This window comes from Mus caroli, chromosome 3, assembly GCF_900094665.2.
Source record: "Mus caroli chromosome 3, CAROLI_EIJ_v1.1, whole genome shotgun sequence".
Classification (NCBI taxonomy): domain Eukaryota; kingdom Metazoa; phylum Chordata; class Mammalia; order Rodentia; family Muridae; genus Mus; species Mus caroli.
In genome coordinates, this window is record NC_034572.1 from 115668606 (window position 1) to 115680988 (window position 12383).

Below are 12383 nucleotides of genomic sequence, written 5' to 3' on the forward strand. Positions count from 1 at the left end.
TTCCTTCCTTCCTTCCTTCCTTCCTTCCTTCCTTCCTTCCTTCCTTCCTTCTTTCTTTCTTTCTTTCTTTCTTCTTTCTTTCTTTGTTCTAATGCTTCTTGACAGCTGCCGTCAGTCCTGTAATTCTGTCCAGACCTCTCCACCCTTGAAGTGTCACCTTGTCCTTAGTCTTTTTCCATGATTTTCAGCCCCTCTACAACTTGGAAACCACATTCTTAGAGCTTCTGCTCGAAGTGTCAGGGCTTGATGCCATGTCTGTGACATCCTTTGGAGATCTTGGTCAAGGAGCCAGCTTCAGCATTGTCTCAGGTGTATGGCTGCTGTGCTGGGGGCAGCTGCTGTGGAGACCACTTCTCACCACAGAGGGTGAACTCTTATGTTTGCCAGCTTGGCTGTATCCTCCCAAGTGGGGACTTTCTGCTTCCCGGACTTTTTGAGGAAGGCTGCCAACTCCTGCTGCTTGACATCTTTTACACAATTCCAGGCATCCTGCAGTCTCTAGGCTGCTAGCCAGGAGAAAGGGGTTGAACGGTGTTTTTGTGTGTATGTGTGCCTGTCTGTCTGTCTGTCTGTCTGTGTCCTCTCCGTCTCTCTTTCACACACACACATAGACATACACCCCTCCGGTGTATACTTTTACAAACAAGAACGCACCTCCACACCAAAGCCTTGCACTAGCTCATGCTGTCTCTTTTGTCTCCTTCAACCCAAGACAGTTCTTGCTCCTCCCCTTGACACACGTGACCTTGACCCACTGGGAGATTACAAGGCAGTTATTTGGCAAGGTGTCCTCCAGTTAGGGGTTACCTGAGGTTCCTCACGACCAGACTGAGGCTGGGAGTTCCTGGCAGCAGTGTCAGCTGCAGAAGTGGGGCTCTCCTTGTCCCCTTCAGTTTGCGTCTGATTTCCACTTGTCCTAGTTCTGAGGGTGTTCACTTTGTCCCTTACAGAGGTGTTTGCCCAGCTTCTCCACCAAAAGATTATTCTTTAATCCTTTATTATTACTTTGAAGATGCACAAATAACTGGTTTGTTAGCAAACTTACCTTTTGTTCATTATTTATCTATGCATATACGCAGTCATAGCTCTTGTTAATTAGTGGATTATAATATGACATAACTATTATCTAGTTTAATACAGAGACAATCAATGGTGTGGCCAGTGGGTACTCCTTCAAGCTGCCCTTTATGCCTTATTGACTTGTGCCCATTGTCCTGGAGTACCTCAGTGCCTCTGGTTTTGCAAGAGACCCCAGGCTCATGCTGCAACTCCCCTGGAGCCAGATATGTTCTCAAGGAATCCTGGTTCATTTCAGAAGGAAGTAGCTTTCATAAACTAAAGTCTGGGCACCAGATTTGTTCGTTGCCACCAAGATAGTGCTGATTGCAGGCTGTCTAAATAGACGGAACCACAGAAGACATTTGCATACATACACAGGTTTACACCAGTGTTCTCTCTCTATTCACTAACTGCTATGCTCACCTCTAACTCAAGTCTACTGCCAAAGAGTTCATGCTAGCTTTCTGACTTTCCATGTTCATAATTCTCTTCTCCAAGTAAGAAATTAGCTCCAAGTAAGAAATTACCACCCTCAATTTTTTACCTAACTGAGTGATATGTACACCTGTAGTAAGTGCTCCATCGCTGCCCTGGTCCTCTTTCTGTAGGAATACCCCTCTCCTCTCCCTGCTTCATCTGTGTCCCATGTGGACCAACTTCCTATACAGATACTTCTTCACCCCATAGTGTTATGGGTCAGAGTCTGGAATGCATACCCTCAGGTTCTTGGCTCCTTATTTAAGAATGAAATAGAAGCCTACATAGGGGATAGAGAGAGGGACCAGTGGTTAAGAGTGCTTGCTACTCTTGCAGGGGTCTTAGGTTCACTTTTCTGTAATCACATGGTGGCTAACAACCATCTGTAACTCCAGTTCCAGAGAATCTGATGCCCTGTTCTTGTTTGTTAGCAAACTGCACACACTTAGTGCAAAGGTATGCATTCAGCCAAAAGCACTCATGCATGTAAAATAAAAATGAGCAAATTCTAAAAAAGAATTGACTGCAAAGTAGCAAAGAAATTTTATTTTAAAGTATGCAGTAGAACAGATTAGAAATACACTGTCAAGATTGGCAGCAGGCCAAATGAATGAGGTCATCAGGGGCCCCAGTTACTTCTTGGGGTCCAAGAGGAGGAAGAGCTTGCTTGCTACCAGGTGGAGTGCATAAGTTTCTGTTTTGACGAACTAGGACTGTATAAATCTTTGCTTAATGTGCGTGCCCCTCCTGATTTTAATCCTATGCTTGTCCAGCTGTACATCAGCATAAGATGGTAAATGGGGAATCCTCCCTGAAAGTTCATTTGAGGGTACAATTCTGCTCTATTGTAGATGTACCCTAGCCAGTCTAGGGTATTCAATATAGGTCCATAACCTATAATTCCAAGACAGTGTCTCAGGAAGTACTGGAATTAAAATAGGGCATGCCAAAGGGCATGCTAAGAGGAGTAACTTATTTCCATTGTTTAAACACGGGTATGCATGCAACTTGATGAAAGCCAGAATCTTAAGTTGCTAACAAGTATTATTTGGATATGGTTGTGTGTATAGCCCAAGTCAAGTGTAGCTGCAGACTGCTAAGCTATTCCTTGTGCTTGTCTGTCTCAATGGGGCCTCTGGTACCCACTTCAGATACCCTGTGTGCCCTCCTCACCTTCAGCAGGCTTTCACCCTGGTGTAGACCTAATCTTACCATGCCGCCCATCTCTCCAAGCCTGACCTAAGGCCTTCAGAACTGCATTGTTTAGAAGAGTTATCCCCACCCATGTGAGCTTATCAGAGACAAAAGCTATATTTTAAGTTTTTTCTAATTTCTGGGACATGTTTAGAAAGAATAACCATCAGGACTTAGCGACCAATTCATAAGAGAGTAAGAGATCAGAAAGAAGGTCATATACATCTTTTCCAAAGATACAGACCGGAGGTCTTTGAACAGGGGTAGAAAAGAGATCATAGTAGAACTATGATCAGCTTGACCTATGTCTTACCTCTGTATCTGTTAACCAAATCTATTTAGACAAGTGGACTCAAGCCAAGTCCATGAGAGTTGGAGGAGCCCGGTCCCCTGGTCATAGAGGTTCATGTCTTACTGTCTCTTCTCTTCCAGATGAATTATGCTGTGAGTGCGGGATTGGTGGTGGGCATCTTCATTGGATTTCAAAAGAAAGCCTACACATCCCCAGACAACCTTCCTGCTCTTGTCTCTCTGCTCATGCTGTATGGGTAAGCCATCTGGGCCAGGGGAGGAGAGGTTATCTTCTGACGGCAAACTTGGGTTGTCTTATAGTGGTAGCACATGCAGGGTTAGCCACCAGCTTCTATGGTAGCTAATCAGAAATCTGCCCGAGTCCTAGTCCAATTAGGGATGAAGAGACACATGCCATGTAGTCTGAACACTCTTCACTTCCAACTGTGGTCTTGACCAAAGCCTGGGACTCAGTTCCCACTTCCTCCTCAGCTCTGATCTCTATTCCCTCTGTGGGCAAGCTGCCCAGTGTAGTGTCTCCCTCTATGCTGGCCAAGAATTATCTGTCTACAGTACAAGATTCCAAGCCATGACACTACCCCTAGGTCAGGCTAGAAGATGACACAGAGACTGAATCCAGTCAGTTTATGGCGTACAGCACACAGCTTTGTAACCCAGGCCTACCACTTGCTATAGATTTAACTGTGACAGAGAATGCATTTATCTGGGCCATAAACTCCTCACCTATAAAGAAGGAAGAGGTGATACCTAGCTCTTTGTCATGTAGAGAGGGATGTCTTACCAAAACAATGGTCTCTGTCCTAGGGCAATGGTCTCTGTTTATCTCTCTTGAGAATGGACTCAGAAGCCAGCTTGACTGAGAACTATGAAATGAACTGTGAAGATGAGCTTGGGACCTTCCATTCTGCTTTACCTAGAGTAGAGCATTACTGTGGGTGGCCTCTGGGCTTCATAGTTCATGAAGATCACATTCATCCCTTATGAAACTCATGATGTGGTTAGGGTAGGCATCACCAACTTGGTTTGAAGACATGGCACAGAGACCAAGGAATGGAGTGTCTCTTTTCCTGAGACCCTGGCCAGTCCAAACATGTCCCCTCATATTTAGAGGTATGGTTGATGGGATGGAACCCGCAACTCTCTCCCTCTGAGCTGTGTCATCTCACACAGATGGGCAGTCATTCCTATGATGTATCCAGCATCCTTCCTGTTTGAAGTCCCCAGCACAGCCTATGTGGCTTTGTCCTGTGCTAACTTGTTCATCGGCATCAACAGCAGCGCCATCACCTTTGTCCTGGAATTATTTGAAAATAACCGGGTGAGCAGAACCTTCTTGGCTTCTTGGTTTAGTTGGTGGGATGTTCAAGCTGATGTAGCAGTCTGCAGAGCCATGGAGAACAATGTATGTAGATGCACATAAACCCGGGAGAGCCGGGCTGTCTCTACCACCCTCACTGGGCAAGACTCCCTACTCTCAAGTCTTGATTTATATTCTGTGAGTGCCATAGCTTTGTAAGCCTCTTCTTTAAGCTACATACATTCACTCATGATTCTAACTTTTTAGAATAAAGGTAGAAAGCATGCACATGCACACACATACACACACATACACACACACACACATACAATGACATAGTCAGGTGATTTCATATAAGGACCATACACTAACAGATTGTGCCACGGGAGCTTCTGTTCAAGTGACTCAAAATGTAAAAGAAACAAGAAGACGTAAGAATGAAAAAGCTCCCTACCTACTTTGGGTCACCCAACTTCCTTCTCAAGACTCCATCTGATTCCAGTTCATAATGTTTTCTGAAGACAGACAAACAAACATGTATTCTTCTCCAATTTTTTTTTTCATACATAAATGATAACATACTAGCACATACTGTCCTGATCCCAAAGAAATCCTGAGGACAGATTAGGGAACCCTGGTGCTGAATGACTTTGTTTTTACAAGATATTAGGTCCACTTGCGTTGTCTACACCCTCTGCTTCTTTGTCCAGAAGGAAATGCCAGACAGAGGCCTTTAAAAAGAGGGGAGTCGGTGGCTACAGGACTGGCTGTTTTTACTTTTGATGTCTCTCTATGAGTTCTGCTCTGGCTCTGGCTCTGGCTCTGGCTCTGGCTCTGGCTCTGGCTCTGGCTCTGGCTCTGGCTCTGGCTCTGGCTCTGGCTCTGGCTCTGGCATGATATGCCATGCTATGTCTATGGCTATGTTATGACTATGGCTCTGCTCTACTATGGCTATGGCTATGCTATGATTATGGCTATGGCTATGACTATGCCATGCCTATGGCTATGCTATGGCTATGCTATGCTATGACTATGGCTATGCTATGACTATGCTTATGGCTATGACTATGCTATGCTATGCTATGTTATGACTATGACTGTACTCCCAGCACTCCAGCTTCCTGGGGGTCTGTGTCACTAGCCTTTCCTTTTCTTACTAGTTCTTCACAGTTCAGAGGGTGGCCACACATCTGCACTGGGCCTCCCCAGAAGACCAGAGTGCCTGTTCTTGCTGCTGAAGCCATCAGAGCCTACCTGCTGATGAGGAGACAGGTGCCCTCAGCCTCCACGCTCCTAACAGCCTCACTTCTCTTTCTCAGACGCTGCTCAGGTTCAATGCCATGTTGAGGAAGTTGCTCATTGTCTTCCCCCACTTCTGCCTGGGCAGGGGCCTCATTGACCTGGCACTGAGCCAAGCTGTGACAGACGTCTATGCCCAGTTTGGTGGGTAGCATTCTAGGTCTGTGGGTCACAACCATGGATCCATTCAGGCTGGAAAAGTGTCCTGATGTCAGACCTGCAGCCTAGAGGCTGGGAGGGCACCTACATGTAGGTCAGGCTTCAGGCTAGACCAGCTACCTAGAAGGGCTTAGGATGCCCCTGTTTCTACGGCCAAGAACCACAGGTGGGGCCAAGCACAGGATTTTACCTTCCGATATTCTGACCTGGGGAGCCCAGAATAATTTGGGGTCTCATTTAGCCTCTCACATAAGGCCTGAGCATATGGGTTTTCATGAGTGAGCCTGGCAGCCTGGCACAGACTTTATTCCTTCTGATGTCCTGTTGCTTCTATTTTCAGGTGAGGAGTACTCTGCAAACCCATTCCAGTGGGACCTGATTGGGAAGAACCTGGTTGCTATGGCAATAGAAGGGGTGGTGTACTTCCTTCTGACCCTGCTCATCCAACACCATTTTTTCCTCACCCGGTGGTATGTCTGGCTGGACCCTGAGGTGCCATGGCTTAGTGTGGTGTTTCCAACCCTAGGCTTCACCTCAGCGTGGTTCTCAGGAACTGCATTCTGTCCTTCGTTCTCTTCATTCTCAAGGCCCAGCTTGTTCTGTACACAGCAGGGAGAGATGAGTTAAAACAGGCCTGTTGGAATTAGAGACAAGTCTTAACTTCAAACTTTGGGAAATACAGTGGTTTCATTTTAATTACTAATGTTTAACTTTCTTGTATAATTACTACATACTTATCTTAAATTGGACAAGAAAACCCTGCAAATCAGGACCATGACAGATTATCTGAGACACTAGGAAGCACGGTTTCCATCTATAGGGGGTGAGACAAAGTTCCCTTGCTAGTTAGAGCATCGCGTGAGGGCAGGGCAGGGAAAGGGAACAAAGAAAACATTGGGACCTTGTGCCAGGTGAGGGCAACCAGGGTCCCATGGAAGTGAAAAAAGGCAATTCAACCTCCATCCCTTAATCTAGATAGCTGCCAACCCTAACATTACCAGGACATCTCAGAGGTCAGGTCAGCGAGTTTATGTTCCTGTCCAGCCACATTCCCTAGGCTCTTCCCAGCCTGCCTGCTTCCTGCTGACCTGATCTTCATTTCTGGAGTGTACCCCCTTTAGGGGGCCACACCCAGGGCCCTGCACTGCACTCACCCAAGCCTAAGAGTCTTCTGTGACAATGGTTCGTTTCCTTTCCTCTTCTCAGGTACATCTGACCATTTGTAAATAAATAGTTCCAGGGCTCGGTGCACTATAATGACCTTCTTCCCTAATCACGGGGATGAGAAGACTAAGAAGGAAAATAAATCCATACACATGGAATAAAACAGTCAGCAGTGCTTCTAGTTCTGGGTCAGACTGTGAGAGGCTATCCGTATGCCTCTCTGCCCTTTGCCGTGTTGGCGGTAGGGTTTGGCAGAGAAGAGGAAGAGAGAAATAATTACCAAAATGAAGACATTAGCTTTAGACACTGATACTGATATGAGTGAGTCCTAAAGAGCATGGAAAGACCTGACTTCTAGAAACCCAACAACCACACCTATGCAGATAATTAACAAGCAAAGAGAGTGGAGGGGTGGAAGAAAGGATGCTTTTGGTGGAAGATGTTTGCTAGGAGCCAGCCCCAGCAATGGCTAAGTCCTGCAGTGGAGATAAGAAGTCCTCTAGGGAGGGGTGAGTCAGCCAAGGCTGCAGGACCTTGAAGCCTGACTAGCTAGCAGTCAGAGTGCTTCTTTATTTATACAGAACTCAGTAGGCAGGGATAGATTCATTTTATTCCAGAACATAGACCGTATCGTTTTTGTCCCTGGACGTGTGTTTAATGTCTTCCTCTTGGTCGTACATCTAGTCATCATTGATAACCAGTGACAGAACAGAGTTATCGTTCACAATCATTTTCCCTCATCAACTCCATAACACAATATTTAAGAATTTTCTGTTTTCAATAGAAAGAAAATCTCCAAGCTAGTTTGGGCAGATCATCATGTCCCAAGCACACTGTATTACTAACTCTTAATGGTCAGAGTATTAATTGTCATTAGGCCCAGTAAAAATCTTCAGGCCAAAGACACTGAAGTTATTATCCAATTTCTGCCATAATATCTTTTTAGAATTTATTTAGGTGTCTAATCTTGCTATTCTTTTATTCCTTGGCCATATGATATGACAATGGCCTAACATGAGCTAACTTTTCTAAGCAGGGGAGATCTTAATTTTTATTTTATCGTTTATCCTTCTTATTATTTGTCCATCAGTAAAGCCCCTGTCTAGGGCAGAGGTAACTCCAGCCAATCTAACTTTGTTGCTGTATCTTTTCCTCAAGGAGCATACCATACGCGGCCCCAGTCTTAAACGGCATATAATTGCCTGAGTTTAACCTGATCTACTGCCAAATTTTGTAGCCCACCAAATCTTGTTTACCTTTTAACATTTACTTTGTCCTGATCATGTTGTTCCTAAGTACAGGGGCAGATGTTCCAAAAGTATCTTGGAGTTAGAGCCTTGTAAGGGGATCTCTGACATCTTTGAGTCATAACCTTTAGGGTGTAATAAAGACCTTCAAGTAAGGTCAGATAAGGATATCTCGATAAAGACGGGAGAGGTAACATGCTCAGGGCTTTCCCAGGGAAGCTTAGAAGCAGTGCTCCTGGGAGCAGGTGTAAATGATTCATAAGAAGTTTTTCATCAGCCGGGCAGTGGTGGTGCACGCCTTTAATCCCAGCACTTGGGAGGCAGAGGCAGGTGGATTTCTGAGTTCAAGGCCAGCCTGGTCTACAAAGTGAGTTCCAGGACAGCCAGGGCTACACAGAGAAACCCTGTCTTGAAAAAAACAAAACAACAACAACAAAAAAAAAGTTTTCATCAACCCAATATCCCAAGTTGTACAAATGTTAGCGCCCCCAACCCCAGCATGCAACACGTGGAGATCATGGTTTAAAGTGGAAGACAGCAAGGCAGCGATCACATCACTCAGCTTTGCTGATCTTTGTCAGGAAGCTGAGCTGGCTTTATGACTATTGCTGTTCCCATTAAACGTGGCTGTGCCAGGCATGGCCTGCACAAAAACATGGCAACCCCAGTGAGTAAGACTGGTATACGGAATGGAAGGACTTCCAGGGAGCCATGGGACAGGAAGATGAAGTGGTATGGGATGAGTGCAGAGGGGCATAGAGTTGGGTCACGAAATACTCCTCATCTTGATGACTTGGGACCCAAGAGCAACATGAGATCCCTGGGGATATTTTAACCAAGGTGGTGACATGACCTTGCCATGCTGGGAGGTGAGATAGGAGCCCAAGCTGATGTGCAAAGAGACAACAGTGACCTGGATACAGATGGAGGCATTGGGAGATGATAGAGTAGAAAGGACTTTAGACAAGACTTAGTAATAGGTCAGACAAGGTCAGTAAGGAAGAAAGGAAAGACTGGAGCCCTAGGCTGGGCATGGCTACCTTACGGCCTACAGGCCTCTTGCATCCAAGGATAGCTAGGAATACAGCATAACACACTTGTAGATAATGATGTCATGTATCAGTGCCAAAAGGCTGGACATTCTAGATGTAGGTAATCAGAAAGATTTTCAGAGAAGGTCTGTGCCTTGAAGGATGGGGAAGATTCTGTTGGCAGGGCAGGAGCAAGAGAACATGCTGAGGCCAGCAGGTGGGAATGGCCTGCATAGGGTAAGGACCAGGGTCAGGTGCCAGTTATTGGCAGAGGAGTGAGTATAACTTAAAAAAAAAGTACAGATGGCAAAGGCATAGAGGACCTGTCTGCAGGACAGAGATGCTTGAAGAGGTTAGTCTTGGAACCTATGACTTGGACCAAGAAAGATTTGGGAGTGTGCGTTAATAAGATGCCAAAGTTATCTTGTCATCGCGTTGGTAAGGAAGGCTGGAGGAAGAGGGAAGATAGGTAGCTAATAACTCACCTACATTTCACTTGCCGTAGAGCAACGGTTTTAATAATATAATGCTGGCTCCCAAGTCTTTCCTCAGGCATGACTCAGAGTTCATCTTCACACAACCTAAGATAGCCTTCTCTCCCATTCATGTGGTTGAAGAAGACAAGGCTCAGAGAGGTCCAGGGACAAGCATTAGGTCAGGCATGAAGAGGCAGGACGGCAGCACAGAGAGGATTTCAACAGAAGCACTTGACCTGCCTGCCTAGTGTCCCTCCTGACAGGAACCATTTTTAGACTAGACTTAGAGGAAAGAAGTCCAGAGGAGTAAAAGTGGGGGGAATGGGAAGGACAGTTGGGCGAGGACAGCAGCATGACGGTTACTGCACGCCCAGCACAATCCTGCCCATGCCCCTTCCTCTAGGATCGCTGAGCCTGCTAGAGAGCCCGTTTTTGATGAAGATGATGATGTGGCTGAAGAAAGACAAAGAGTTATGAGTGGGGGAAATAAAACCGACATCTTAAAGCTAAACGAACTAACCAAGGTGAGGAACGGGTGTGGGCGGTATTTTCTTGGTGTTGCAAGCCGAGCACACAGGTGGCACAGGACCATTATGCTGTCCCATACAACCCCATACTGTCTCTGTATTGTCACTTGCCTCCCGGGAGCACCTATTTCCTATGACATTATCCCTGCTGTTCATTGTGGATACCACAGGGTCTCCAGAAGAGGTTCTCCAACTGAGCACTGGCCTCTGCTCTCTGCTGTTCTGTTTGCACATGGCATGATTCACCCTCCGCACCCCTCTGTGCCATGGCTCCTCTTCCAATGCTGTGTTAATGTGTATCCTCCTGGTGTTTGTGGTTTTCTTCCAAGTCACTCTGTGCTGTCCTTTGCTCTCACTCCTCTGCCCTGCCCTACCCTACTCATTCACTGCTTTACCCCTGTCTTGGTCTTGAACCCAGTCTCTTTGAATTTTACAGGTTTACTCAGGCTCTTCCAGTCCAGCAGTAGATAGGTTATGTGTTGGAGTCCGCCCTGGAGAGGTGGGTACCGTACTAACTAACATGAAATAGCTCTTGAGAAAAATCAGCCCTCCACCATGAGTCTTCTCCCTCTAAGCAGAGCTTGACAGTAGAAATCTAATGAAAGTCAATCTTTCTAGTAGATGGGGGAGGGGGCATTAAATGTACTATTTTTATTTTACACAATAGATCTAAAACAAAATTTTGATGTGTAGTTAATGTAAAGCTCTCTTAGTCAGGGGTTCTATTTCTGCACAAAACACCATGACCAAGAAGCAAGCTGGGGAGGAAATGGTTTATTCAGCTTACATTTTCCACATTGCTGTTCACCACCAAAGGAAGTCAGGTCTGTAACTCAAGCAGGTCAGGAAGCAGGAGCTGATGCAGAGGCCATGGAGGGATGTCACTTACTGGCTTGCTTCCCCTGGCTTGCTCAGCCTGCTCTCTTATAGAACCCAAGACTACCAGCCCAGGGATGGCATCACCCACAGTGGGCCCTGCCTCCCTTGATCACTAATTGAGAAGATGCCTTATAGCTGGATCTCATGGAGGCATTTCCTTAAGGGAGGCTCCTTTCTCTGTGATAACTCCAGCCTGTGTCAAGTTGAAACACAAAACCAGCCAGTACAAAAACATTACTGAGATATTTTTCATTTTTTTGTTCTTGTAAGTCTTCAAAGCCAGTGTGTTCCACATTTAGTGCCCATGTTGGTTAGGATTAGATGTGTTTTGTGTTGGTAGCCACACATGACCAATAATCTCAGTAATGGCACCCAGATATAAGATGAGTATCCCAGCTCTCACACTGGCCTGGGGTCTGGCAATGAAGATGTCCTTGGTCACTAGGGCAACACCTGTTCTCTGTTTTCTCCTAGTGCTTTGGCCTCCTGGGAGTGAATGGTGCAGGCAAAACCACCACATTCAAGATGCTCACTGGGGACACCACAGTGACATCGGGGGATGCTACTGTGGCAGGCAAGAGGTGAGTGCTCTGCCCTTCCTGTTGTATGGTGTCCCCTACAGGCCATGTCCTTGTCCTAGCATATCCAGTGTCATATGCCAGTATAACTCCAAGACCCAGAAAGATCTATGCAGAGAAGGGGGCTTCCCATAGAATGTGATTCAACAATACACAAGACATAGATACACTGGAAAAGCCAGACTAAAACGTAATGGTTGGGAGTGTGCTCTTAGCATGAATTCCTAGAAAGTTCTGGAAAACACTAAGCCAGTGATTCTTCATCTCTTTGGGCTATAAACTTCTTTGAACAACTGCTGGACACTGTACCTTCTTCCTCTGTAAGGATATTCCACACTCTCCCTTTCACTCCCTCCTGACAGCTGACAAAGCTTTGAGGGATGTACTGAGCCCAGGGGTGCATCTGTGATCCCACTGCAGCCTCTGGATCCCAGGCTAAGAGCTCCTAGGTTGATACATCCTTCTTCTGGGTTGAGTTTCCTCTCAATGGAGGTCCTCATCTAAGGGACTTCAGGAGACCCCCATCATCATTAGCCATTTGCATGCCAATCCTTGTTCCCATCTGTGATGGTTTATATATCCTTGGATCAGGGAGTGGCACCATCTGAAGGTGTGGCCTTGTTGGAATAGGTGTGACCTGGTTGGAATGGGTGTGTCACTGTGGGTGTGGGTATAAGATCCTCA

The 12383-nt window shown here is 46.1% G+C and overlaps 1 protein-coding gene across 1 annotated transcript in view; it reads left to right on the plus strand.

Annotated features, from left to right (window-relative positions):
- The window catches only part of Abca4 (ATP binding cassette subfamily A member 4), a 150092-nt gene that overhangs the window by 118968 nt on the left and 18741 nt on the right, over positions 1–12383 (plus strand). The window contains 7 exon segments of the mRNA XM_021157524.2: positions 3163–3278; positions 4213–4360; positions 5659–5782; positions 6138–6267; positions 10119–10239; positions 10679–10741; positions 11596–11702. Of these exon segments, the coding sequence (XP_021013183.1) occupies positions 3163–3278; positions 4213–4360; positions 5659–5782; positions 6138–6267; positions 10119–10239; positions 10679–10741; positions 11596–11702 (809 nt within the window).